This window comes from Gopherus evgoodei, unplaced genomic scaffold (assembly GCF_007399415.2).
Source record: "Gopherus evgoodei ecotype Sinaloan lineage unplaced genomic scaffold, rGopEvg1_v1.p scaffold_40_arrow_ctg1, whole genome shotgun sequence".
NCBI classification, from domain to species: Eukaryota; Metazoa; Chordata; order Testudines; family Testudinidae; genus Gopherus; species Gopherus evgoodei.
Window position 1 is genome coordinate 1,244,044 of NW_022060061.1, and position 26,788 is coordinate 1,270,831.

The window sequence follows — 26,788 nt, forward strand, 5'->3', positions numbered from 1 at the left end:
ACCCCCCCAAATCGGTGGGACGCCCCAGGGGGCAACTTACCGCAGCATCGAGGTGGGGGAGCAGCAGCGGGCAGGACCGGCGGCCAGGGAGAGAAGACGAGAGGCAGCAGGTTAGCAGGGGGCAGCGAGCAGCTCCTGGCGTGGTGCTGGGGGGGGGCAGGGCCTGGCGGGGGGGGCGGGACAGATCGCCACCCTCCTTGCAACCATGCAGCCCCCCCTGAGGCACTGCCACCCTCAGCCACCTCCACTTTGACCCCCCCATTCAGAGGTGAAAGGTCACCAGGGTCACAGCTGGGGGTCGCTCTGGGCACACTGGGGCAGAGGGGCTGGGGGGGCTGGACCCCCACTCCCTTTGGGGATTTCCTGCCCTGGCTCACGGCTGTTCCCAGACAGGGCTACCCGGCCCCCCTGCACGGAAGTGGGTGCTAAGCAGGGACCAGCCGAGCCTGGTAACTCATCACACCCAGGACGACCGCCCATGGCCGCGGTCACTAACCACTAGGCCCCGTCCCCCTCCCCAAGCCAGGGAGAGAACGCAGGAGTCCTAATTCCCAGCCCCAGCCGCTCGAACCACTAAACCCCACTCCCCTCCCAGAGCTGGGGAGAGAACCCAGGTGTCCTGGCTTCCAGCACCCCCTGCTCTAACCCACCAGCCCCCATTCCGCTCCTCGAGCTGGGGAGAGAACCCAGGAGTCCTGGCTCCCAGCCCCCCCGCTCTACCTACCAGCCCCCATTCCCCTCCTCGAGCCAGGGAGAGAACCCAGGAGTCCTGGCTCCCAGCTCCCCACCCCACATTCTAACCACTAGACCCCACTTCCCAAGCTAGACAGGGTTAGAAACAGACCCTTCGGCCAGGCAGCCCGGACCATGGAGGGGGTGGGGGTGGGGGCTGTGAGGGTGCTGCACACACTGGCTTGGGGGAGCGGGGGCACGCGCACACGCACACACACGTGTCCTACCTCCCAGCCAGCGCTCTGACAGGACGGGCGCAGGGTAGGGGAGAGAGCAGGAGAGAGAGCACGTCAATTGCCATCGGGACCCCCCTGGCCCCTCAGCGCAAGATCGGGGCCGCACCCGCATCACGTCACGACCCCCCTTGGACGCTGCAGACGGGGCTCGGGGGTGAGGCCTGACCCATCAGAAAACACTGACCCCCAAGCCCCCCGGAGAACCAGGGCATCCCCGAGGCAGCTCCCCCCTGCAGCCAGCTAGGCACCCCCCTTTCCGCCTCCAGTGGGAGGCTGGGATCCACTCCCTGCAATGCACATCTCTGCCAGAAGGGGGTGCTCTCACCAAAGGACCATGCCCATACTCTGCCTTAGGGGAGCGGCCAAAGGGCCCCCCTCAGGCTAACAGGAATCACTCCATGGTGCAGAGGGGGAAACTGAGCCATAGACAGGGAGGGATCTGCCCAGGGACGCAGGCAGACAGTGGCAGAGGCAGGGAGAGAACCCAGGAGTCCTGACTCCCAGCCCCCCTGCTCTAACCACTAGACCCCACTCCCCTCCCAGACCCAGGGTGAGAACCCAGCCCCCCTGCTCTAAGCAGCCCCCCTCCCTGTGAGCCGGGAGAGAACCCAGGAGTCCCGGCTCTGGGTCTTGCTCCCGAGGGGGCGGGTGCCCACCTGGCTGCTGATCTTGCCGAAGGCGTCCTGCAGTTTGCCGTGCAGAGCCGCCAGCTTCTTGAACTCCCGGTTGGCCTCGTGGATGGGGATAAGGATCTTGTACACTTGGTTCACTGCCTCGTACAGCCCGCCCTGGGGGAGGTCAGACGGGGTCATAGCCCCCCAGGCACGTGAGCAAAGGGGGCAGGGACCGTAGAGGCCAGGGTCTGCCCCTGCCCAGCTCCCCCAGGCCCAGACAACCCCTGCCAACCCCCCGCACAGCCCTCTCCCCGTTCCAGGGCCCCCCCACGCAGGCTCCCTCCCTCGGCCAGCGGTGGCAGTAGGGCCGTTCCCTGGGCACTCACCATGGTGAAGAAGGCAGCTGCCTGCTCCAGCAGGCCCACCAGCCCCAGCTCGGTGAAGAACTTCCCGGAGCAGATCCCCTCCTCATCCGGGGACAGCACGTCGTCCGAGACGGCCGACTCCTCCAGCACGTTGGACGAGATGCCCTGCCGGAGACGGGCAGTGAGAGGGGCTAGGGGGCCGAGAACCCGCCCCGGGCGGGTGGGTCAGCACGCAGGCCTGCCTGGGGATGGGGCAGGGAGAGGGCTCTAGTGGGGGGCTGAGAGCCAGGACTCCTGGGTTCCCTCCCCAGCTCTGGGAGGTGAGTGGGGTCTGGTGGTCAGCGTAGGGGGCTGGGAGCCAGGACTCCTGGGTTCTCTCCCCAGGTCTGGGAGGTGAGCAGGGTCTGGTGGTCAGAGCAGGGGTCTGGGAGCTAGGACTCCTGGGTTCTCTCCCCAGGTCTGGGAGGTGAGCAGGGTCTGGTGGTCCGAGTAGGGGGCTGGGAGCTAGGACTCCTGGGTTCTCTCCCGCTCCCCCTGGCAGGGGCGGTGTTGCTGGAAGGTGCCCAGGGGTACTGGGGCTCACCTGGAAGGAGACGCAGCCCACGGGCAGGTGGCGGGAGTCCTCCAGCATGCTCAGGTACTCGGCCACCAGCGCGGCCGCGTGCACCATGCACTGCGCCGCCTCGGCGTGATTCCCCTGTGACGAGTGCTTGGCTGCCATGTTCTGCAGCCACGTCAGCCGCAGGTCCGGGGAGTTCTGGTAGCCTTTGGCGATCCTGGGAGAGAGATGGGCTGGGAGCCAGGACGCCTGGGTTCTCTCCCCAGTCTCGGAATGGGGGGGCTGGGAGCCAGGATGCCTGGGTTCTCTCCCCAGTCTTGGAATGGGGGGGCTGGGAGCCAGGATGCCTGGGTTCTCTCCCCAGTCTTGGAATGGGGGGGCTGGGAGCCAGGATGCCTGGGTTCTCTCCCCGGTCTGGGGAAGGGAGGGGGTCTAGTGGGTTAGAGCAGTGGGAGGTGGGCAGGGCTGGGAGCCAGGACTCAGTCTATAAGCTTGCGTTAAATCTCCCCTCTCTGCTCCTCAGCCCCCAACTTCTCTACTGGGAGGTGCCACTTCCAGGGAGTTGGGGGGGCTGTATTCCTGCATGGAGGGGAGTGGGCAGCGGGTGAGGGCAGGACCATGAACTTGGCTGGGGGGCGGAGAGGGCTTGTGGGAGGACCCTGGCGGGGGTAGGGGGCGTGGCCAGGCAGGGGGCGTGGCCAGGGGCGTGGCCAGGGCACTCACCTGTACATCAGGTCTATCAGCATCTCCGGATCCTCCTGATGCTCCTTCATCTTGACAGTGTCGGTGAGAATCATGTGCAGGTTGAAGACGAGGTCCTGCACCTAGGGAGGCAGTGGGCTCAGACTCCCCACACTCTGGGGGCGTGGCTGGGCCAGGGCCCCTGCCTGCCACAGGGTGCCGAGAGTCGGGGAGCCCTTGGCCGGGCCAGCCCCAGGCTGTAGAGTGGATTCTGTCCCCAGCTACCTTGGGGACAGGCCCCAGCCGGTACCCACTCAGCTACAGGAATGGGCCCTCGGAGGGGGAGCCTGTCAATCAGGGCAGGTCCCGCCCCCCCGTACCTGCTCAGAGAAGCTGCTGTCCTGCAGCCCAGCGTCTTCCTCGGCGTAGGTCAGGATGGTTTTCAGCGAGCGCCGGAGATGCTCCTCGCTGAAGTTGGATGAGGTCCCGACGAGTGAGGACAGAGACATGGTCACCTGCATCTTGACCCGGGCAAAGTTCTGCGGGAGGACGGTGGGGAGGCTGAGCCGAGGAACCTGCAGCGCCTCCTGCTGCTTGGGCACAGCGCACCAGGCTCCGGGCAGGGGATGCCCAGACAGCCCCTGGGATCCCGCTGGCTGGCTGTGCCCGAATTCCCTGGCGGCCTAGCCCAGGGAGCAGGGGGCATCCCCAGAGTCTCCAACAAACCGCCCCCTCTTCCACCTGCAAAGGGGCCGGCGGCATGGCCCAGCCAGCCCACCTGGCTGCTGAACTCCACCCCAGAGACAGCCGCATGGCCGGGGGGGGTGCTGCACTCACGTGGCCAATCTCGAAGTTCTGGCGCATGAGCAGATAGAGGGAGGCGCTGGCGTGGGCGCGGATGGCAGCCACCCGACTGCTGCAGTGCCCCAGGAGCCGCAGACACAGGTCGGCACAGAGCTCCGTGTCCTCCTCGAACAGCATCTCTGGGAACTGTGCCGTGAGGAGAGGGGTTAGAGACCCCTGGACACCTAGGTTCTCGCCTGGCACTGGCAGGGAGCAGGGTCCAGTGGCTAGAGCAGGGGGCGCTGGGAGCCAGGACACCTGGGTTCTCGCCTGGCGCTGGCAGGGAGCAGGGTCCAGTGGCTAGAGCAGGGGGCACTGGGAGCCAGGACACCTGGGTTCTCGCCTGGTGCTGGCAGGGAGCAGGGTCCAGTGGCTGGAATGTGTGTGTGTGTGGGGCGCTGGGAGCCAGGACACCTGGGTTCTCACCCGGCGCTAGCAGACAGCGGGGGGCACTGGAAGCCAGGGTTCTCACCCAGCGCTGGCCAGGAGTGGGGTCCAGTGGCTGAAATGGGTGGGCGGGGGGAAGGCGCTGGGAACCAGGATGCCTGGGTTCTCACCCAGCGCTGGCCTGGAGTGGGGTCCAGTGGGCAGGGAGTTGGGTTCCCATCCTGGCTTCCCCATTCCCTCTGGATGGAGTGACACGAACCCGGGTGCGACCCCCCCAGAGCCAGCCCAGCCCAGCTGCCTGTGGGATGGGCTCAGGCGAAGCCCTCCCTCCTCTGATCTCCCTTCTCCCCAGCAGCCCGGTCACCTGCCAACCACCCCCCAGCTCCCCACAGGCCCCCTGGATCTTTGCCGGGGGGCCGCGCGGGGGCCCCACTCACCTTGCTCACCAGCGCCCTCTGGGAGGCGAAGCAGTGCTGCAGGAAGAGGGCGCTGGGCGTGCAGGCCATGCCGTGCAGCAGCACCCGCAGCACCCCGTCCAGCATGCTCTCCTTGGCCTCCGCCAGCAGCACCGTCTGCGGGGACACGGGCGTGAGGGCAGAGCTCGGGGGGGCAGGGAGGGAGGGGCTGTGAGGGTGGAGCTCCCAGGGGCAGGGCGGAGCTTGCCACAGGGCAGAGCTTGTGGGGTATTGACCGGGGGGGGCAGGGAGGGTGAAATCTCCTGGGGAAACCAGTGCCTGATGTTCACAGGCAGGGCCGGCTCTAGCCATTTCGCTGCCCCAAGCATGGCGGCATGCTGTGGGGGGCGCTCTGCCGCTCGCTGGTCCCGCGGCTCCGGGGGACCTGCCGCAGGCGTGCCTGAGGATGCTTCACCGGAGCCGCGGGACCAGCGGACTCTCCGCAGGGACGCCTGCAGGAGGTCCACCGGAGCCGCCTGCCGCCCTCCCGGCAACCGGCAGAGCGCCCCCCGCAGCGTGCCGCCCCAAGCACGCGCTTGGCACGCTGGGGCCTGGAGCCGGCCCTGTTCACAGGGGGCAGGGGCTGGGAGCCAGGACCGCTGGGTTCCATCCCCAGCTCTGGGAGGAGGCAGGACAGGTAAGCAGCAGTTGCTGGGAGGCGCTGAGAGGGAAGGGGGTAACTCCACCATGCCCCCACCTGGACGATGATCTCCAGCATGTCCAGCACCACCAGGTTGGCCTCAGTCGCCAGGTTCCCCTCCACCAGCACCTCCTGCTCCACCTCCTCCCGGCTCCTGGGGGCAGAGCGGGGCATCAGCATCCACCTCTCCCACCCCCAGCCCAGTGCCCTCCACCCCTCCACCTCCCAGCCTGGCGCTCCTCACGACCAGCCCCCCACAGTACTGCTCCCTGGCATTGCTTCCATCCTGGTCCCTGCCTGGTGCCCCCAGTGCCAACCCACCCCATGGCCCCCCCGCATCCATCCCCCAGCTCGACACCGCCCCAGCAGCCCCCAGCCTAGAGCCCCCCAGGGCCAGCACCACACAGTGCCCCTGGCTCCCTGGCATCGCTTCCACCCTGGTCGCTGCCTGACCGTCCCCAACCCGGGGCCCCCCAGCACCCCCCACCGCCCAGCCACCAGCACGGCACCCCTCAGCATCCTCCCTCCCCTCAGCGGCCAGCCCCCAACCCTGTGCCCCCAGAACCCACCCCTCCCCTCCCAGCCCGGGGCCTCCGGCGCCACAGCACACGCACTTGTCCACCTTGTCGGAGTTTGGGCGCCAGTGGGCGAGGTTCTTCCTCCAGCGGACGCTCTCCTGGCCCCCCAGGGGGCTGCGCTCTGCGGGAATGGGGGTGTCAGGAGCCGCATGGCAGGGGTGGGGTAGAGGCACGGTGGGGCACAGGGGCAGGCTCGGGGAGTCTGGCAGGGGCAGGGCTGGCGGGGGCACGGCCATGGCTCACCCCTGCTGCGCCGCACCATTTCCTGGCGCGCGCCGACGGTGCCCAGAATCGCCTCCTCCAGCCGCGCCTTCATGTCCAGCGACCTCTTGAAGGCCAGGCTGCTGATGCGCTCGAAGGCCTTCCTGCCCTGCGGGGTGGGGGCGGGCTAAGCACTGGGAATCGGACCCCCGGGGAATCCCCCCAGCCCACTGGGTCCCCCCCCAGATCCCCCCCGGCCTGCTGGATCTCTGCCCCCAGATCCCCCAAGCCCACTGGGCAGGGCTGACTTTAGGAAGTGCTGGGCCCAATTCGAATATTTTTGGCGGGGCCCCAGCAGGGATGACTAAAAAAAAAAAAAAATGTTAAAAAAAAGCCTTTCATTTCTTAGCACCCGGTTCCCTCTAAAAAGTTCTGATTTAAGGGCTGTGCCACAGTAGGTATTTCCTGTTCCGATAAGGTTACCATACGTCCGTATTTTCCACCTGGATGGCGATTTAAGAACCAAAAAGCCTGACATGCCCGGTAAAATACGGCTGTACGTTAACCCTACCTAAAATTCTTGTTTAAAAAGATGGGCCTGAACTAGAACTCAGCTCCATGTCACACGTGTGGGGTCCCGCCACTCCCTGGGGGTGTGCACGTGTGGGTCCCAGCTGCTCCCTGCCCCCCTCATTGAAGCAGCTGTGCAGGGTTAGTGCCCTGGGAACTGCAGGGCACCAGTGGATGTGGGGCTGGCTGCAGGCAGGGGGTGATGCAGTAGGGAATGGGGGGGGGGAGCAGGAGGTGACTTTAGGTGAGGGACAGGACCTAAGCCTGTAACCTGAGCCAGGTGGGGTGGGGGGGTCAGCACCTTTGCCTGGGAAGCTGGACAAAGGAAGGGGCCGGCTGGAGGGAGTTGGGTGAGTTCAGTTTCGGTTTTGGGCTGGGTGGTTGGAATCCAGGGGATCCCAAGCTGGGGGCTAAGCTTCCTGAACCCCAGAAGGGCTCGACTGAGGGGTCCTGGTTGTGCCTGCAAGCTCTGCTGTAACCTGTGTTCCTGTTGTCCAACAAACCTTCTGTTTTACTGGCTGGCTGAGAGTCACTGGGGGTCCCAGGAAGAGGGGTGCAGGGCCGGACTCCCCCACACTCCGTGACACAGGGAGAGGAGTTTGGGGCAGGCTGGAGACAGGGGTGTGTGGGGTGGGCCGGCTGGCTTCAGGCAGGGCCACAGAGGGGTGCGGCATAGGTTGGCAGGACTGGCTGGCTTCAGGCAGGGGTTGGCTGGAGACAAGGCAGGGGGGACGGGGCTGGTGTGGGCAGGGCAGGGGGTGCGGCAGGGGTTGGCTGGAGACAGGGCAGGGGGGACGGGGCTGGTGTGGGCAGGGCAGGGGTGCGGCAGGGGTTGGCTGCAGACAGGGCAGGGGGGACGGGGCTGGTGTGGGCAGGGCAGGGGGTGCGGCAGAGGTTGGCTGCAGACAGGGCAGGGGGGACGGGGCTGGTGTGGGCAGGGCAGGGGGTGCGGCAGGGGTTGGCTGGAGACAGGGCAGGGAGTGCGGGAAGCCCCAGACCCTTTAAATTGCCCTCTGGGGAAGCTGGGCCACCCCGGTACAGCGCACTAGCTCTTGTCGGTACGGGGCCCGATTCAGGGGAATTGGTTGAATTGGCCTAAAGCCGGCCCTGCTGCTGGGTCCACCCCCCGCCTGCTGGATCCCTGCCCCCAGATCCCCCGCCGGCCCACTGGGTTCCCCCCCCAGATCCACCTCCTGCCTGCTGGATCCCTGCCCCCAGATCCATCTGGCCCGCTGGGTCCCCCCCCCCCCCGAGATCTGCCCCCCGCTAGGTGGATCCCTGCCCCCAGATCCCCCCGACCAGCTGGGTCCCCCAGCCCCCCCACCTTGTACTCGAAGCAGGCCACGCAGAGGTAGAGCAGGTCAAGGAGGCGGCCGAGGTGCAGGGGGGGCAGCTCCGCACACCAGCTCTGCAGCGCCCCTGCGTCCCCATTCTTCAGCACCCACAGCAGGCAGGCCAGCAGGGTGCGGCTCGCCTCCGCCGACAGAGTACCGCCCGGGCGGGGGGGCTGTGGGGAGAGACGGGGGTCAGTGCTCATCCCCCGCCTGGGCACGGGGCGAGGGGCTGCGGGGAGAGACGGGGGTCAGTGCCCATCCCCCGCCCAGACACGGGGGGGAGGGGCTGCGGGGAGAGACGGGTGTCAGTTCCCATCCCCCGCCCAGACACGGGGGGCAGGGGCTGCGAGGAGAGATGGGGATCAGAGCCCATCCCCCACCCAGGCATGGGGGAGGCTGCGGGGAGAGACGGGGGTCAGTGCCCATTCCCTACGCGGGCGGGGGGAGAGACAGGGGTCAGTGCCCATCTCCTGCCCGGGCACAGAGGGGGAGGGGCTGCAGGGAGAGACAGGGGTCAGCGCCCATCCCCCACCCGGGCAAGGGGAGAGATGGGGGTCAGTGCCCATCCCCCGCCTGGCTTGGGGGGAGCTCAGGACCATACCCCGTGGGGCGCCCTCCAGCAGCTGCCCTGGTTTCACTCACACAGTCGGGGCTGGGACCTGCAGGGGGCCCAGGATTGATCCTGGGGGCAGGCCCCCCGTCCGGCTGCTCACTGGGGACAGGCCCTGCAAGGCCAAACGGGCCCGCAGATACCACCCACCTCCAGGGGAAGTTATGCTTGAAGGGGCTCCCGGCTCTGGGTGGGGGCTGGGAGCCAGGACGCCTGGGTTCTCTCCCTGGCTCGGGGAGGGAGAGGGGACCCGGGGAAGGGAGCTTTCCATCTCGAGATCGAGGTCACTCTGACGTTCCCCTCCTCCCCCTGCACCCGCCCCACGGCTACTCACGGCTGCCGGCAGCGGGAAGGGGCTGGCCCGGTGGGCGTGGGGCAGGGGGGAGCCGGCGATGGCCATGGCCACCGACTGGCTGATGGTGCTGCTGTCGCCGTCTCCTTCGTCCCCCAGCACGGTGACCAGGCGCCCGCGCTGACTGTGGTTCTCTGTGAGGGGAGAGCGCAGGGCTGGGGGGCGTTGGGCACCAGCCAGCCCGGGGGCTCCCCAGACAGAGGAAAGGGGACAGGCTCAGGAGCTCGGACGCCTGGGTCCTCTCCCTAGCCTTGGGAGCAGGGGGGCTGGGAGCCGGAACTCCTGGGTTCACTCCCCAGCTCTGGGAGGGGGGTGGAGTCTAGTGATTAGAGCTAGGGGGTGGGGTGGGGCCTGGGAGTCAGGACTCCTGGGTTCACTCCCCAGCTCTGGGAAACGGGGGTGAGAGCGAGGCAGGACTCTTGGGTTCTCTCTCCGGCTCTGGGAGGGGGGTGGTGTCTAGTGGTTAGAGCTGGGGGGCGGGGGGAGAAGCTGGCAATCAGGACTCCTGGGTTCTCTCCCCAGGTCTGGGATGGGGGTGGGGTCTAGTGGTTAGAGCCGGGGGGGCTGAGAGTCAGGACTCCTGGGTTCACTCCCCAGCTCTGGGAGGGGGGTGGAGTCTAGTGGTTAGAGCTGAGGGGGCTGGGAGTCAGGACTCCTGGGTTCTCTCCCCAGATCTGGGATGGGGGTGGGGTCTAGTGGTTAGAGCCAGGGGGCGGGGGTGAGAGCAAGGCAGGACTCCTGGGTTCTCCCCCCGGCTTGGGGGGGGAGGGGCTGAGGGGCAGGACTCCTGGGTTCTCTCCCTGGCACTGGGAGGGGGTGGTGGTGTCTAGTGGTTAGAGCCGGGGGGGGCTTAGAGTCAGGACTCCTGGGTTCTCTCCTCGGCTCTGGGAGGGGGGTAGAGTCTAGTGGTTAGAGCCGGGGGGGCTGAGAGGCAGGACTCTTGGGTTCTCTCCCCAGCTGTGAGAGGGGAGTGGGGTCTAGTGGTTGGGGCGGGCTGGGAGTCAGGACTCCTGGATTCTCTCCCCGGCTCTGGGAGGGGGGTGGGGGCTAGTGGTTAGAGCTGAGGGGCCAGTGCTCACCGGTGAAGTCGTAGAGTTGTGGCAGGGCATCCAGGACGATGCTGAGCAGGGGCAGGTAGAGCTGGGCCACGTGGGCGCGGACGGGGGTGGTGGTGTAGCGGGCGTCAGCATCGTGGCTGCACAGCAGGTTGTGCAGGGTGCTGATGACCTTCTTGTGCAGGAAGAAAACGCTGGCAGGGGGGAGAGGGGGCCTGGGAATGAGACTTCCCCACTCTAACCACTGCACCCCACTCCCCTTCCAGATCCAGGATAGAACCCAGGAGTCCTGGCTCCCAGCCCCACCCGCTCTAACCCGCCAATCCCCACTCCCCTCCCAGAGCCTGGATAAAACCCAGGAGTCCTGGCTCCCCCCTCCCTCTAACCACTGCACCCCATTCTTCTCTCAGAGCCTGGATAGAACCCAGGAGTCCTGGCTCCCAGCCCCTTGCTTCAACCACTGCACCCCACTTCCCTTCCACAGCCAGGATAGAACCCAGGAGTCCGGGCTCCCAGCACCCCCTGCTCTAACCACTGCACCCCACTCCCCTCCCAGAGCCAGGATAGAACCCAGAAGTCCTGGCCCCATTCCCGGGAAGCTGTCACTAGCTCTGGGCTGGACCCTGGGGGGACTCCACTCACCCTTCGGCGTCCGGCTCCAGGATGAGCGCCAGCTCCGTGAGCACCAGCCCCGCCAGGAAGTGCTGCCGGCGGTAGGGCACGGACAGCTCGAACATGCCGGCCACCCGCTGGTCCTGTGCCGGGCTGGAGAAAGCCGAGCCCTGGGGGAGCCGGCAGGAGTGAGCTGGGAGCACGGGGGGGCGTGGAAGCCATGAGGACGCAGGAACAGAAACCACCTGGCCAGCAGCTACAGCTGCCTCATGCCTGGGGTCCCCCCCAGCAGTCCCGACCACCGGCCGGGGGCTCTCCCCCCAGCTGTGATGGCTGGGTCGGGGTTGCCAGAGTTCGGTGTGGGACCTCCCCAGACTGGCACCCCCCCGGGCGCCCCAGGGCCCAGCCCCACCCCAAGACAGAGCCCCCCGGGCCCAGGACACAAGATCGATTTTCCTCCGCTCCGGAGGGTGCCCAGGGGCTTCGTACCTGGGAGGTGGCGGAGGACACGGAGGGCGAGGGGGAGGCGGGCGGCGAGAGGCTGTGCCAGGGCAGGTTCAGGCTGACGTAGTGCTCATGGCTGCAGACGATACGCAGGAAATCCACGCGCAGCGCCACCAGGGCGGGGGGGTTCTGGGCACTCGGCAGCCGGTTACCAATCTGGGGGGGGCGCAGCCTGGGATGGGGGGGCTGGGCTCCCAGGGACAGCCCAGCGGCTGACAGCTCCCCAGTTAATCCCCCTGGCCCAGCTGTCCCCCTCCGACCGCCCCCTTTCCTGCCTTCCCCCCCATCATCCCCTTTCCCGCTGTCCCCCCCCGGGCCCAGCTGTCCCCCTCCAACCACTCACCTCCCACCTGCCCCCCCATCATCCCCTTTTCCGCCTGTCCCCCCTGCCCAGCTGTCCCCCTCCAACCACTCCCCTCCCACCTGCCCCCCACAATCACCCCCTTTCCCACCTGTCCCTGCCCGCCCAGCTGTCCCCCTCCAACCACCCCCTCCCACCTGCCCATCACCTCCTTTCCCACCTGTCCCCCCTCGCCCAGCTGTCCCCCTCCGACCACCCCCGACCACCTGCCCATCACCCCCTTTCCCACCTGTCCCCCCTCGCCCAGCTGTCCCTCCGACCACCCCCTCACACCTGCCCCCAGTCCAGCTGTCCTCCCCGATTGCCCCTTCTCCCACCTGCCCTCCATCACCTCCTTTCCCACTGCCCCCCCCGGCCCAGCTGTCCCCCTCCAACCACCCCCCATCACCCCCTTTCCCACCTGTCCCCCCCGCCCAGCTGTCCCTCCAACCGTCCCCTTTCCTGCCTTCCCCCATCACCCCCTTTCCCGCTGTCCCCCTCTGACCACCCCCCACTCACCTGCCCCCCTCTGACCACCCCCTCCCACCTGCCCCCCATCACCCCCTTTCCAGCCTGTCCTCCCCCGGCCCAGCTGTCCCTCTGACCACCCCCTTTCCCACCTGCCCCCAGTCCAGCTGTCCTCTCCGATTGCCCCCTCCCCCACCTGCCCCTATCACCCCCTTTCCCACCTATCCCCCCCAGCCCAGCTGTCCCTCTGATTGCCCCCTCCCCCGCCCACCCTCTCCCCCCCTTTCCTGCCCAGCCCCCCGGCACAGCTGTATACGCCGCGATGCCCCATGCCCACCCCCTCCCCAGCTCTGGGCGGTCACTGGCTGGCCTCCCGTAGCCTAGGGGCACATCCCCCGCAGTTCTGAGGCTGCAGCTCCAAGTGGAGAACTGCCTATCCCCAGACAGGCCCTGCGGAACTCCCAGCCACAGGACGTCCCGGGGGAAGCTGCCCCAGCCAACCTGCTTGTAGTAGAGGCGAATGAGGCTGAAGACGAAGCCGCGGTCCATCAGGGAGAGCAGGTCGTTGAGGAAGAAGGCCAGGCTGCTGTTGAGGCGCTCCACCAGCTCCACATCCTGCGAGACAAGGCCGGGGGGGGGGTTAATGCCCCCCAGGGACACGGGGCTCCAAGCAGCACAGGAGCAACGGGTGGGGTGAGAGCACAGGCCGGGCTGGGGGCGAGCAAGGGCAGGCGGAGGGAGGGACAGACAGGGGATGTGGATGGATAATAGGGGACTGGCTGGGGGGGGGGCGTAGGGGGTGGATGGAAAACGGGGGGCGGACAGGCTGGGGATGGAGGGAGGGACACACTGGGGGGTTACAGGGGGCTGGCTGGATACCTGGATGGACAGATGAGCAGGGGATAGATGAAGGCGGGGGGGCAGGTAGCTAAGCGGGAAGGGGGGCGGGGGGCCAGGGCAGTGGGGCAGGGGACACCGACCTTCTGGTAGCGGCTGGCGATCTCGATGCTGACGGCGCCCACCAGGGCAGCGACGTCGTCCACGAAGCGGCTGGGGAAGCGCAGCCGGCGCGGCGCCTCCAGCTTCTCGGCCTGGTGCAGGTGCAGCGCCATGCTCTTCCCCTGCGGGCGAGAGCCGCCAGCGCTGGGCACGGGCCGCGGGGACCCCCGGGGGAGGGCAGCCAGGGACACTGACCCCCCGGACTGCCCCAAGGGGCAGGACAGTGCTATGTGGGGGGGTCAGGGATACTGCACCTGGGGGTGGCGCACACTGGGCCTGCGGGCCCCTCGCTTGGACCCTCTCCAAGAGGCGGTGCTGGGGGGCTGCCAGGCCAAGGTCGATGAGGGTGGGGGCGGAGACTGGACACTAGGGGGGGCTGCCAGGCCAAGGCCGACGTGGGGGGGAGCCCAGACACTATGGGGGCTGCCAGGCCAAGGCCGACCGGGGGTGGGGTGGGAGACTGGACACTAGGGGGCTGCCAGGCCAAGGCCGACGCGGCGGGGGAGACTGGACACTAGGGGGCTGCCAGGCCAAGGCCGACGTGGGGGGGAGACTGGACACTAGTGGGCTATCAGGCCAAGGCTGACGTGGGGGGGGGGGGGAGCCCAGACACTATGGGGGCTGCCAGGCCAAGGCCGACCGGGGGTGGGGTGGGAAACTGGACACTAGGGGGCTGCCAGGCCAAGGCCGACGCGGGGCGGGGGGAGCCCAGACGCTGGGGGGGCTGCCAGGCCAGGCTGAAGGGCGCCCTCCCCCGGCACTCACCACCAGCCGGAAGAAGAACCAGGCCTGGCGTATCACGGCCTCACGCACGGTGCTGGTGCTCACCACCCACTGCAGGGCCAGCTCCTCGTGCAGCAGCTGGGAGGAGACCGCCGGGCGGTTACCGGGGCGGGGGGGGGCACGGCCGGCAGCACCATGCGGGTAACACCAGGGGGTGGGGGGAGCTTGTCTTCCCCCTCCCCGCACTGCTCCTAGGCCTGGCCCCAGCAGGAATTTACCCCTCTTCCTGGGTGCTCAGCCGGCCCCCATCACCCTTCCTGCTCTGCAATCCACACGGCCCCCCCACCGCCCCGCGGCAGGCCAGGCTCTGACCTCTTGGCACAGGCGGGAAACCGAGGCCCAGGGAGATTGAGCTACATCGGTCCAGCCCCGGTGCCACGAGCTGGGCCTGGCTCCAGCAGTTCTCCCTGCCTGGGAACGATTCTCCGCTCCCCACTGACGCCTGCCCGGGCGGGTCAAGCAGCCAAAATGCTCTGGAGAGGCGCCCAGGGTGGAGGCGTTAGTGGCTCCGGCTGGGACAGACCCTGGGTTACAGCACGCGGCCAGCCTGCAGCGCCCCCCCACATAACACACTGGGCCCTGCTGTTAGCTCATGGCTGTCCCTGGGTGCCAGGCCTGCCCTCGGCTAGCGGGACCCCCCTGCCAGCCTGAGCCTGCGAACCCGGAGGAGAAAGCGGCCCAGCGGAGCGCTCCCTGGGCACGCCGGCGAGGGAGGAGGCTCACACAGACATGGCGAAGGAGGGGTCGATGGTGATGAGGCACAAGGCAGAAGACGGATGGAGAGTAACAGGCAGGAGATTTTAGCTGGCGGGTGATAGATGGAACCTGTCCGAAAGGAACCTCCCCCCGACCCGGATTCTCTCTCTGTCCAGCTGGGGAGACCCAGGGCTCAGAGCGATTTTGGAGCTCAGGGATTCTGAATAATGCAGCGGGCGTGGGTGGGATCAGAGCCTGGTACCAATTCAACGCTTTACAGACACTGGGATTCTCCAGGGCAGGGCTCCAAGCACGTACTTGGCATTCATTAATGAGGCCTCATGTCACCCCAGTGAGGCTAAGGCAAGCGTTATCAGTGGGGAAACTGAGGCATGGAAAAGGGACATGATGTACTCCAGGCCACGCAGGACATCAGTGGCAGGGCTGGGGGCAGGGGACTGGACTTTGGGCTCCCAGGCTCCAGCTCTAGCCATTATATCACTTCCCACTCCAAGAGCTGGGGATGGAACCCAGGAGTCTGGGCCCGCAGCCCCCACTGCTCTGACCACTAGACCCCACACCCCTGCCAGCACTGGGGACAGAACCTAGGAGTCCAGGCCCCCAGCCCAGGAGTCCAAGCCCTCATGTCTGTTCCATGGATGGATGCAGGGGTGTTGGGAAGAGGAATGTCTATCCCAGGACCCCGAGGATCAGCTGTAGCTGGGCAAGAATCATTTACCCACTCTCCACCCCTCAGACTTTTGCTCAGCCGCCCCCCCCACCCCCTCTACCTTTTTGGCAGTCGGCCTGCTGGGGGCGGCGGGCGCGGAGGAGCGCTCCAGGAAGGAGGAGAGGCGGTTAGAGCTTCGCTCGCAGGCCTGTGGGATGCGGCGGGCGGTGATGATGGAGGAGAGGAGTGAATGGAATGAGAGGATGGAGCAGAGGAGAGATGTGATGGACGAGCCCCCCACACCAGTGCCCCATGTTCTACCCACCCACCCCGGGCGGAGGTGCAGAGTGACCGTGGAGAGGAGCCGCAGTCTTTGCTCCTCACCACTAGGGGTCAGCGCTGTGCGGGGAGACCCAGCGGGGCAGTTACCGGGGCGGGGCGGGGCAGGAATGGCTGGCAAGCAAAGCGGAGAAGGGGAAGGGGCACCTGTTTGAGGTCGGCGCTGGAGCTGGGCGGGTTCCGGCGGAGCACAGCCTTGGGCCCGCCGGGGGCGTAGGCCGAGTTCACCCAGGAGTGCGAGCGGTCGATCCCCTGCACCGCGGCCGCCGGGAGAGAAGAGAGCAGCGAGAACTGTCACCGGGGGAGGGCGGATTCAGAGCCAAGAGCAGGACACCCCCCCAGCCCAGCCAGCCCCCTGCTCACAGCAGGATTTCAGACGGGAACCGGCAGGAAACGCCCCATCCAGAGCGACCCACCACCAGAGCCCCCAGCCCAAAAGCACCAAGCGGGGAAAGTGGCAGAGGACCGGGGAGCTGTGCCTGATTGGTGGCGTGCAGGGAGCCCAGGGGGCTGATTCCACCCCAGGGGGTGCAGAGCAGCAGAGCAGGGAAGGGGTTGGGGGTGCTGGGTGCCCCTCCCCTGGGGCACAGCCAGCGCCGGCCTTACTTTGCTGCCCAGGATCTTCTGGACCTCGTCGTCGGGGGAGCCGGGCGCGGTGGCCAGGTCGGGGTTGCTGTTGCTGATGCTCTTGGAGCGCGACAGGCTGAGGGTGGCGGGGCGGCCGGTGGCGCGGGACAGGGTGGCGCATTGGATGGCAGCCCCCTGGGGCGGTGTCCCGGCCTCTGGAACAAACACCCGGGGGGGAGTCAAGGGGGTAGGGAGGCATTTTAACCCCCTTGGAGAGCCCAGGAGTCCTGGCTCCCAGCCCCCTGCTCTAACCACCAGCCCCCACTCCCCTCCCAGGGCCGGGGATGGGACCCAGGAGTCGTGGCTTCGTCCTATCCCCTCCCTGCTCTAACCACCAGCCCCCACTCCCCTCCCAGGGCCGGGGATGGGACCCAGGAGTCCTGTCTCCCAGCCTGGTTCCCCTCTCCAACTCTGCTCCCCTTCCCGAGGATCCCCCCAAGGAAACACTCCCAGAAGACCCCTCCTGGGATCAGACCCCACCAGCGCCCCTGGGAGCAGCCCTCCTCCTCCCACCCACCCGTCCCCAGAAGCAGCCTCTGCCTCCACCACACCCCTAGGAACTGGCCCCCAGCAGCTGCCTCCAGCCCCCCCAGCACACAGCCCCATGGATGTTAAGGGGCCCCCCGGGGGCCCTGCCCCCACCCAGGACACACAGCCCCATGGATGTTAAGGAGCCCCCCGGGGGCCTGGCCCCCCCCAGGACACACAGCCCCATGGATGTTAAGGGGCCCCCCGGGGGCCCTGCCCCCACCAGGACACACAGCCCCATGGATGTTAAGGGGCCCCCCGGGGGCCCTGTCCCCCCATGCTCACTGTTCCCCGCTGGCGGCGTCTCGGCGGGCAGGCGGAAGGCAAAGTGGACGTAGGCGGCCAGCAGCGGGTTGTGGCCGTGCTGGCCCTGGCTGGCCTCCAGGCCCCGGTGGATCTGGTTCACCATGATGGCCATGGCCTCGAAGGCGGCGCGGCCCAGGTTGACTGAGGGAAGACGTGAAGGGGGCAGGGGTGAGCCAGGGTTGGGGGCAGGGCTGGGCCACAGGACTCCTGGGTTCCTCTCCCTGGGGCATGGGTGCAGGTCCCCATCAGTCCTGGCCCAGTGGGGGGAGCCCAGCACTGGCACATGGGACTCCTTGGCTCTGCCTCTGGCCTGCTGGCTGAGCACATGCAAGCCATCGCTCCTCCTGGTGCCTCAGTTTCCCCATCGGGACAGCAGGGCTAATGCTCCCCTGGGGCTTTGGCCTATTGCGGGGGCTCCGACACGCCAGCGTCACGCGCTTCGGGTCACAAACGGGAAATCAACTGCAAAACTCCCCCTCTGATTGGCTGTCTTCCCCTCTGCCCTGCCCCTTGGGGAGAACAGCCAATCAGAGCAGCTGCAAAATTCTCTCCCCCCCTCGATCACAGGGCGAGGTCCTCACCAGGTGGGGGGCGCCAGGCACCCCTCCAATCACAGGGCAAGGTCCTCGTGGGGTGGGGGCAGTAACCCCCCCGATCACAAGGCGAGGTCCCTGCAGGGTGTGGGTGGGGGCAGTTACCCCCCATCACAAGGCGAGGTCCCCGCAGGGTGGGGGCAGTTACCCCTCCGATCACAAGGCGAGGTCCCTGCGAAGGGGTGGGGCAGGCACCCCCCCCCGGATCACAGGGCGAGGTCCCCGTGGGGTGGGGGTGGGGGCAGTTACCCCCCATCACAAGGCGAGGTCCCCGCAGGGTGGGGGCAGTTACCCCTCTGATCACAAGGCGAGGTCCCTGCGAAGGGGTGGGGCAGGCACCCCCCCGGATCACAGGACGAGGTCCCCCTGGGGTGGGGGTGTGGGCAGGCACCCGCCCGATCACAGGGCGAGGTCCCCGCGAGGGGCAGGGTGGCACTCCCCCAATCACAGGGCAAGGTCTCTGCAGGGCGAGGTCCCCGTGGGGTGGGGGTGTGGGCAGGCACCCCCCTATTACAGGGCGAGGTCCCCGTGGGGTGGGGGGTGCCTGGTGCCGATCACAAGGAGAGGTCCGCGCAAGGTGGGGGCGCCAGGTAATCCCCCCGCTCACTGGGTGAGGTCCCCATGGGGTGGGGGGCACCAGGCACCCCCTCGATCACAGGGTGAGGTCCCTGCAAGGTAGGGGGGTGCCAGGCACACCCTCCCGCTCACAGGGAGAGGTCCCCGTGGGGTGGGGTGGCCAGGCACCCCCTCCGATCACAGGGCGAGGTCCCCGCGAGATGGAGGGCACCAGGCACTGCTCACAGGACGAGGTGGGGGCGCCGGGCACCCCCCCGCTCACAGGGCGAGGTCCCCGCGAGGTGGAGGGCACCAGGCGCTGCTCACAGGGTGAGGTGGGGGCGCCGGGCACCCCCTGCTCACAGGACGAGGTCCCCGCGAGGTGGAGGGCACCAGGCGCTGCTCACGGGGCGAGGTGGGGGCGCCTGGCACCCCCCTGCTCACAGGGCGAGGTCCCCGCGAGGTGGAGGGCACTCCCCCGCTCACAGGACGAGGTCCCCGCGAGGTGGAGGGCACCAGGCGCTGCTCACAGGGCGAAGTGGGGGCGCCGGGCACCCCACCGCTCACAGGACGAGGTCCCCGTGAGGTGGAGGGCACCAGGCGCTGCTCACAGGGTGAGGTGGGGGCGCCTGGCACCCCCCCGCTCACAGGGCGAGGTCCCCGCGAGGTGGAGGGCACCAGGCGCTGCTCACAGGGCGAGGTGGGGGCGCCGGGTACTCACCGATCTGGCCCCCGATGACGGGCGGGCGGGCGATGAGCAGCAGCAGCTTGTCCAGGACCCGGTGGCAGTGGGCGAGCAGTGGCCCCAGCCCGGCCCCCCGTAGCCCGGCCACGCTGGCCCGCAGCTCCCCCTCCACGCTGCCCTCGGTCAGCACGGTGTCCCGCAGCCGCACCGGGAAGTGCCCCTCCTCCAGCACGTGGCCCAGCGTGAAGAACTTATCCAGGGCAGGGTCCTGCCGGGGGACAGGGGCAGGTGGCACTGGGGGGCTCCAGCCCCAGCTCCTGGGACCACCAGGCACCGGCTGGCGCCGCTCTGGCCTCCTGCATTAGCATCCGTCCCCCCGTGCAGAGGGAGCCAATGAAATGAACCCAGGAGTCCTGGCCCCCAGCACCAGGCTCCAGCTCCCCACGGGCAGGTGGGTAGTAGCGCGGGCACAGAGGGATCAGACCCGTCAGCCCCAGAGACGCTGGGTGTGTTGGCAGAGGGGAGCCGTGTCTGGCAGCCCAGGAGGGGCCGCAAGCGGGCATGGCATGATTGCCAAGGGCTGGGGTGCTGGGTCTGGAGCCAATCCCAGCCCCAGAGACAGGCTGTGCCTGAGTCCGGGGGGCAGGGCCCAGATCCTCAGCCAGGCCCATGGCCCCCCCGCAGCCTGGCAAAGCGCCCCTCATGCAGTAACTAGACACAGTGCCCCCCATCCATACAGAGCACCCCCAGCATCCCTACCCCACCCCCTGACCTGCCCCCTGGGTTCCAGCACCCCCCATCTCCCCAGGACATCGGCCTCGGCCCCAGCCCCGCCCTCACCTGCGTGTGCACTGAGGACACGGCCAGCAGCTCCACGTGAAACACCCCTTTGTGGTTATCGACCCACTTCATGCCGGGGAGCTGCACCTGCGGCGGGGAGGGAGAGCCGTGGGCCCCGGCCTCTGACCAGTCCCGGCCCGGCCCCCCTCCTTCCCCCTACCCCCCACCCCATCCCCACAGGCAGAGGGCAGGGATGCCAGGCAGGGGTGCAGCAGCGCTCTCTCCCTGCCCCTGACCGCTCCCAGCCTGGCCCCCCTCCTTCCCCCTACCCCCAGGTCCAGCTACCACCCCATCCCCACAGGCAGAGGGCAGGGATGCCAGGCAGGGGTGCAGCAGCGCTCTCTCCCTGCCCCTGACCGCTCCCAGCCTGGCCCCCCTCCTTCCCCCTACCCCCAGGTCCAGCTACCACCCCATCCCCACAGGCAGAGGGCAGGGATGCCAGGCAGGGGTGCAGCCGTGCTCCCTCTCTGCCCCTGACCGCTCCCAGCCCGGCCCCCACTCCTTCCCCCTACCCCCAGGTCCCAGCTACCACCCCATCCCCACAGGCAGAGGGCAGGGATGCCAGGCAGGGGTGCAGCGGCGCTCCCTCTCTGCCCCTGACCGCTCCCGGCCCGGCCCCTACTCCTTCCCCCTATCCCCAGGTCCAGCTACCACCCCATCCCCACAGGCAGAGGGCAGGGATGCCAGGCAGGGGTGCAGCGGCGCTCCCTCTCTGCCCCTGACCGCTCCCGGCCCGGCCCCTACTCCTTCCCCCTACCCCCAGGTCCAGCTACCACCCCATCCCCACAGGCAGAGGGCAGGGATGCCAGGCAGAGGTGCAGCGGCGCTCCCTCTCTGCCCCTGACCGCTCCCGGCCCGGCCCCCACTCCTTCCCCCTACCCCCAGGTCCAGCTACCACCCCATCCCCATGGGCAGAGGGCAGGGATGCCAGGCAGGGTGCAGCAGCGCTCCCTCTCTGCCCCTGACTGCTCCCGGCCCGGCCCCTACTCCTTCCCCCTACCCCCAGGTCTCAGCTACCACCCCATCCCCATGGGCAGAGGGCAGGGATGCCAGGCAGGGGTTCAGCCGTGGTCCCTCTCTGCCCCTGACTGCTCCCGGCCCGGCCCCTACTCCTTCCCCCTACCCCCAGGTCTCAGCTACCACCCCATCCCCATGGGCAGAGGGCATGGACGCCAGGCAGAGGTGCAGCGGCGCTCCCTCCCGGAATCTGACCACACCCGTGACTTGGTTTCCCTGCCAGCTGCAGGGTGGGTGGTGCCCAAAGACAGGACATTCTCCCCCCCCCCAATGTAGCTCCCGTCTCAAGGGGGCTGGCTCAATCCCAGCCTCACTGGGGCAGGTCCAGACTGGGTCTGCCGGCTTGGATGCCCACCTCCCAGACCCCAGCCCAAGCCAGCTGGTGCCCCTAGGGCCAGGGGCTGGAGCACTGGGCCCAGGGCTGACCCGGACCTGCCGCGCCTACTTACATCGGGGGTGAGCACGGAGTAGCTGGGCGGGGGCTTCTCCACCGACACGGGCAGGCAGAGGGGCCCCGTCCGCAGGCGGCCATGCTGCAACAGCGGGACCCACTGGCAGAAGAGAGCAGGGATGAGACCGGGGGACCCCAGGACTGGGGAAGTTCCTGGGGGGCAGGGACACAGGGCAGGGGGCCTCCGGGCTGGAGAGGTTTCTGGGGGGCAGGAACACGGGGCTGGGAGAGGTTCCCGGGGGACAGAGACGCGTGCTGGAGAGGTTCCCGGGGGACAGAGACAGGGGCTGGGGGAAGTGCCTGGGGGGCTGGGGGCCCCAGGGCTGGAGAGATGCCCGGGGGGCAGGGGAGGTTCCTGGGGGACAGGGACACGGGCTGGGAGCCCCAGGGCTGGGGAGGCTCCTGGGGGATAGGGACACAGGCTGGGAGCCCCAGGGCTGGGGAGGCTCCCGGGGGCAGGGATCAGGGGCGGGGGGCAGCGAGGGGCCCCCCCAGGCGGGCTGACCGTGTAGCCGACGGGCGTCTCCAGCGGCGCGTTCTGCTTCGGCTGGCAGCTGACGTGGAAGAAGGTGAAGAGCAGGTGGTGATTGTCCGTCAGGGCGGGCGGGAGCTGCAGCTTGAACTCCTCGTAGAACTCGGGGCACCTGGGGGGGCCAGCAGGCAGTGAGCCCCCCACGGCATCCCCTGATCCCCACACTCAGGCACTGAAACCCCTCCGGTCTCCAGGCTGGGGGCTGCCCTGGGCCCCGACCCACATCCTGGGGAGACCCACGCCAGAGACCAGCCCAGCCCAGCGCTCCCCTCCACCCAGACACCCCTAGACAGGTTACCGTATTAACTGAAATAGCCCCCCATCCAGTTTAGCACCCCCTTCACCCAGATACCCCCAGATGGGTTACCATATTGCCTGAAATAGCCCCCCCCCCCATGCCTCGACAGCTTGGTGGGCAGTGCTCACCTGTTGTGATACACCACGGCCGTGTAAGCCTCCTTCGTAAACTCGCTGCAGCTCGACTTGCCGAATATCACCTGGTGAAAGAACCGTTACACCAGGCAAGGGGGGCAGACAGACAGGTCAGCCACAGACTGACACAGCTGTGAGAGTTGGGAGCGGGACAGTGCTGCCTCGGGGGTTCAGGCACTGGGCCTAACCTCCCTGGGATCCTGGAGAGAGTTCAACCTTGGGCTGGAAGTTTCGGGTGCCCCTATGTAGCATCGCTGAGCTGGGGCCCCCCCACCTGAACTTGGGGCTGATGTGAAGCGTCTCAAAGGGCCCTGAGGTTGCAGGCAACGCGTTCCCCCCTCCCCCCCCGATGTTTTTGAGGTCTCAGGCTGGGTAGCCCAGAGGGGGCCAAACTCTCTAGCCAGGGCCCTGAAATCCCGAGATCAGTTTGAAAATCCCCAAATGGGCTGGAGGCTGCGGCTCAGTGAAGCCCCAGGAAGAGCCGGAGCCTGTTGGTGCCATGGACCCCTGGACCCCTGGGTAACCTGTCCCTTCCACCCCAGAACAGTGCTTTGATACAGGGCCAGGGACCCACGGCCTCTTTCTCGGCCAGACTCTGCTTCCGGGCCGCAAGCAGGGAGGGGCGGTGCCAGCTCTCAGCTCCATCTCCGCTTCACCCCATGACCCGTGGCCCTTTCTTGGCTCCATTTCCACTGCCCCCGAACTGGGCTGGGGGCAGGTGTCTCAGGCTGAGGCCGGTCGCGTCCCTCAGGGGCGGGTGGTTTCTCCAGCGGCGCAAGAAGCTGGGTGCCCTGCCAGCTGTCGCGCCGAGCTCTGGGCTGGGGCTGGGGCTGGCACTCACCGGCAGGGCCTGGCTGGGGTCCTCGCCCGCCAGGAACTGCACTTTCACAGCGATGTTGCGCATGGAGCCCTGGCGGCTGCTGAAGTTCAGGCTCTGGGGGTAGACGTAGAGCAGGTTCCTGGGGGGGGGCGGGAGAGAGACACGCTGGGGATCAGCGGGGGCCTGGCAATGTCCATTCACACAGCTGCGGGCTGGGATGGGGTCTTGCCTCCCAGAGGCCTGTGAGAGAGAGCAGCAGCCCCATTGCAGGGAGGGAAACTGAGGCACCAAGAGGGGAAGAGGCTTGGTGCCAAGACAGGAGAGAACCAGGTATCCTAGCTCCTAGATGGTGCTGCCCCCCACCCCTGGCTGTGCAGTGGTGCCTCCTGACCCCCATCCCCTGCCTGCCCCCCACCCACACACGGCTGCCCGCTGGTGACCCTGATCGCACTAATCACGAGGCCGCTCTGGGGCGGGCATGCAGCTGGGCAGGCGAAGAGCCAACAGGCAGCAGGGGCCCAGGAGTGCAAGGGAGGGGGATGAAAAGGCAGAGCGGGGGATTTGCTTTGAGACCCCCCAGCTCAGGTGCCCTTCCCTGGTACCCTGCACTGGACTGGACTGCCCCAGATCCTGTCTCAGCTGGAACCCCAGTCTGGGAGGGCAGTGGGGTCTAGTGGTTGGAGGGGGGCTGGGAGTCAAGACTCCTGGGTTCTCTCCCCAGCTCTGGGAGGGGAGCAGGGTCTAGTGGTTAGAGTGCAGGGGAGGCCCTGGGAGCCAGGACTCCTGGGTTCTCTCCCCAGCTCTGGGAGGGGAGTAGTGGTTAGAGCAGGGGGGCTGGGAGCCAGGACTCCTGGATTCTCGCCCCAGCTCTGGGAGGGGAGCAGGGTCTAGTGGTTAGAGTGCGGGGGGGGGCCCTGGGAGCCAGGACTCCTGGGTTCTCACCCCAGCTCTGGGAGTGGAGCGGGGTCTAGCGGTTAGAGCCGGGGGGTGGGGGCTGGGAGGAGTGGAGCGGTGCCTAGCTGTGTGTGTCAGGACCTCTATGGTTGCCTGCTGGGGATCTGCCCCCCGCCCCAGCTGGAGGAAGCTCTGAGGAGCACAAGCCCGCTCCATTATTAACCCTTCGCTGCAGCCTCTCTGACGCAATCCCCTTTCGCAACTGCCCTGACCCGGCCAGGGGCTCCGTGCCCCAGGGCAGCCGTCAGGACAGGGCGCTGGACCTGCGCCAGCTGCCAAAGTCTGCTGGCACCGGAGCCCCAAGGGGCGGGGAGGAGAGTCTCACCAGACACCCAGTGCCCTGCCCCACACCTCCCCCCATCCCCAGGCCTGTATAAGGCCAGTTCCTGCCCTCCGACACCCGGTGCCGGAGCGATGCTGAGCCTGCTGCTGCTGCTTCTGCCCCTGCTGCCCCCTGGTGCGGCCCTGCCCACCCTGCCCCCACCGGGGGTGGCCCCGCAGGAGGAGGTGGACATCCTGGTCTATGGGGTGCTGCAGTTCAGCCAGGCGCTGCACGAGACCTACAGCGCCACGGGGCAGCGGCTGGAGCAGGCCGGGCGCCAGCTCGGGCGCTGCCAGCACCTGCTGTGGGCCCTGCAGCGCCAGGCACAGCAAGCCCGGCAGGCTATGGACGAGCTGCGCGAGGCAGTGGGGAGGCTCAAGGTACCTGCCTGCGGAAAGCGGGGGGGTTGGGAGTCAGGACTCCTGGGTTCTATTCCTGGCTCTGGCACTTCCTCAGCTTGAAACCTCGAGGTTCACATCTCTGCCTCGGTTTCCCTAGCTGTATGGCAGGGGTGATGGTTTAGAGGCCTGCAGGAGGCCAGGAGGGGAGGAGGATGAGCCCGCTGGATCCTGGCCCTGGGGCTAAGAGGATTTGGGGGTGTCTCCCCAGCTGGGGCCAGGTCTCTACTAACCCCCAAGTCTCCAGGTCTCCCAGTTCATCTGCCCAACTGAGGGTGCCCACAGCCCCGAGGGCAGGATTACCAGCCCCAGATGGGAAAACTGAGGCACAGGGCAGGATGCTTTTGCTGCTCTCCCCTCCCCCCGCCAGACCGAGGAGACGGCGCTGCAGCTGCAGACCCACAGCATGGCCCAGGCCTTCCAGACAACGCTAGCGGGGCGCCTCCTGCTGGCGGAGCGGTTGAAGGAGCTGGAGGAGACGCTGGCTGGCCTGGAGGGGAGGGGCCCCCGGCATGGGGCCACGGAGCTGGCTGCTCTCAAGGTAACACGCGCACGCTGGGGTCCTTACAGACCTGGGCCCTGGGAATTCCCAGCTCCAGATGCTGCCCTGACCCCACCTTGCTCTGGGCCTGAGACAACCCTAAACTCACCCCCAGGCCAGCCGGCACCACTGCTGCCAGCAGGGGAGCTCTGAACCATGGGCTCAACCCTCCCCTGGGGGGGATCAGCACGTCCCTATCAAGGGGAGGGAGTGACCCCAGCCAGGATCTGGCCCCAGCAACCTCCAGGGAGTGATGCCAACCAGCCCCCGCTGGGATCCAGGCACTATGATCTGTTGAGCCCCAGGCCCCAACAGAGGGGGGCGCACTGATCCCCCCCGGACTGCTGGGCCCCCAGCTCAGGGGTGATGCGGGGAGGCGGCCCCCAGGGAGGGGGCATGGGGGAACAGAAGGGGAATGGGGGAGAGAGTGGCTGGTGGGGGAGGGGGAGCAAAGGATCACCTGGCACGTGCCCCCGGGAGCGTCTGACCCCTGCCTCTCCCCAGATGCACGTGGAGCGACAGAACCTCACCCTCCAGTCCCTGGCGGACGTGGCCCAGCAGCAGGAGCAGCAAGCAGCCAGGCAGGCGGAGCAGCTGGCCCGGCTCCGGGAGCAGGCAAGGCCCCCACGGGGGGGAGGGTTGGGGGGCTCAGTTTGGGGGAGCACGAGGGGGCACAGCCGCTACCCACTGGGAAACTGAGGCAGAGAGGCCCTAGCAAAGCCGGTACTGGAACCAGGTGCCCCGTGGCCATGGCACTAGCCACTAGCCCATGCAGCCCACGATCCCTGGCTCTCAGGCACAACCCCACCTCCACCCCCACCCCCGGCCTCTGCAGCCAGGGGGCCTGAGGCAGGCTGGGAACCCTGGGTCTGTTAGAAGCCCGAGCAGGCTCGGCTCCCTTGGGTGCTCCTCGTGGGGGCGGAGCCCAGGCGGTTTCCCTGAAAAGCCAGTGGGTCCCCCCCTCCGCCTGCCCCACGATGCCCCCTCCACCTGCTCTCAGCCTGCCCGCTCCCCCCTGGCAGATGGAGGGTCGCGCTGGCACCAGGACATGAATGGGCCCTACGGGATGGCCGAGGAAAGCCACACGGAGCCTCACCGCTGCGAGGGACCCCGGCTCCAGGGGCTGCTGTGACAAGGGGCCAGGCAGTGCCAGTCGGGTCGCTGGATCTGGGAGGACCCCCAGCTCCCGAGGGACGGACACGCCTCCCGAGGGCTCTGGTATCGAGCGCTGGAGCCTCCCTCCCGCCAGGAAATAAATGAACCCCAGGGCTGGGGGAGCCACCTTCCTCCTGGGGCTTATTGGAGAGAAAGTGACTCCAGCTTCTACAGGGGCATTGGGGAAAAGCTCTCCTCCCCCAACACAGCCCTGCCGGTGCCCCTCACTCCCGACCCACAGCCCCCGCTATCCCAGCTCCACCAGAGAACCTCAATCCTGACCCACAATCTCCCTTCTCCCAGCCCTGCTCCCCGGCTCTGCTGGTGCCGTTCACTCCCGACCCGCAGCCCCCTGCTATCCCAGCCCCAGCTCCCCACACCCCATCTTTGTTGTTGGCCCTTCGGGGAC

General features: G+C 68.0%; 2 protein-coding genes across 5 annotated transcripts in view; one reads left to right on the plus strand and one right to left on the minus strand.

Moving 5' to 3' along the window:
- Positions 1–26,788, minus strand: part of DOCK6 (dedicator of cytokinesis 6) — a 51,186-nt gene that overhangs the window by 4,245 nt on the left and 20,153 nt on the right. The window contains exons 15-43 of one of the 3 annotated variants that reach the window (XM_030545796.1): positions 23,031–23,148; positions 22,184–22,254; positions 21,731–21,869; positions 21,224–21,325; positions 19,758–19,844; positions 18,954–19,185; positions 17,064–17,225; positions 16,230–16,405; positions 15,771–15,875; positions 15,406–15,492; positions 13,901–13,996; positions 13,117–13,257; positions 12,638–12,751; positions 11,314–11,484; positions 10,855–10,994; positions 10,237–10,406; positions 9,140–9,291; positions 8,186–8,368; positions 6,334–6,460; positions 6,127–6,211; positions 5,570–5,666; positions 4,855–4,989; positions 4,025–4,177; positions 3,568–3,726; positions 3,230–3,330; positions 2,531–2,723; positions 1,969–2,112; positions 1,625–1,756; positions 960–974 (exon numbers count right to left, since the gene is read on the minus strand). In XM_030545796.1, the coding sequence (XP_030401656.1) occupies positions 960–974; positions 1,625–1,756; positions 1,969–2,112; positions 2,531–2,723; positions 3,230–3,330; positions 3,568–3,726; positions 4,025–4,177; positions 4,855–4,989; positions 5,570–5,666; positions 6,127–6,211; positions 6,334–6,460; positions 8,186–8,368; positions 9,140–9,291; positions 10,237–10,406; positions 10,855–10,994; positions 11,314–11,484; positions 12,638–12,751; positions 13,117–13,257; positions 13,901–13,996; positions 15,406–15,492; positions 15,771–15,875; positions 16,230–16,405; positions 17,064–17,225; positions 18,954–19,185; positions 19,758–19,844; positions 21,224–21,325; positions 21,731–21,869; positions 22,184–22,254; positions 23,031–23,148 (3,787 nt within the window). The remainder of the gene's footprint in view (positions 1–959; positions 975–1,624; positions 1,757–1,968; positions 2,113–2,530; positions 2,724–3,229; positions 3,331–3,567; positions 3,727–4,024; positions 4,178–4,854; positions 4,990–5,569; positions 5,667–6,126; positions 6,212–6,333; positions 6,461–8,185; positions 8,369–9,139; positions 9,292–10,236; positions 10,407–10,854; positions 10,995–11,313; positions 11,485–12,637; positions 12,752–13,116; positions 13,258–13,900; positions 13,997–15,405; positions 15,493–15,770; positions 15,876–16,229; positions 16,406–17,063; positions 17,226–18,953; positions 19,186–19,757; positions 19,845–21,223; positions 21,326–21,730; positions 21,870–22,183; positions 22,255–23,030; positions 23,149–26,788) is intronic. The other 2 variants (XM_030545799.1, XM_030545798.1) reach the window with 2 other exon arrangements.
- LOC115642395 (collagen alpha-1(III) chain-like) lies at positions 61–26,510 on the plus strand. 2 transcript variants are annotated; one of them, XM_030545819.1, is made up of 4 exons: positions 61–110; positions 24,931–25,224; positions 25,729–25,839; positions 26,247–26,510. In XM_030545819.1, the coding sequence occupies exons 2-4, from the start codon at positions 24,996–24,998 to the stop codon at positions 26,354–26,356; spliced, it is 450 nt and encodes a 149-aa protein (XP_030401679.1). In that variant the 5' UTR covers positions 61–110; positions 24,931–24,995; the 3' UTR covers positions 26,357–26,510. The 2 variants fall into 2 exon arrangements, with proteins under 2 accessions (XP_030401679.1, XP_030401683.1); XM_030545823.1 differs by lacking the exon at positions 61–110 and having other exon boundaries at positions 23,952–25,224.

Bases quoted from the DNA above. Each gene is read 5' to 3' on its own strand.
- LOC115642395 (XM_030545819.1), top strand. From the start codon at position 24,996: ATGGGAAAACTGAGGCACAGGGCAGGATGCTTTTGCTGCTCTCCCCTC. The intron at 25,225-25,728 runs GTAACACGCGCA...GCCTCTCCCCAG, and splicing joins CGGAGCTGGCTGCTCTCAAG to ATGCACGTGGAGCGACAGAA. The intron at 25,840-26,246 runs GCAAGGCCCCCA...CCCCCCTGGCAG, and splicing joins TGGCCCGGCTCCGGGAGCAG to ATGGAGGGTCGCGCTGGCAC.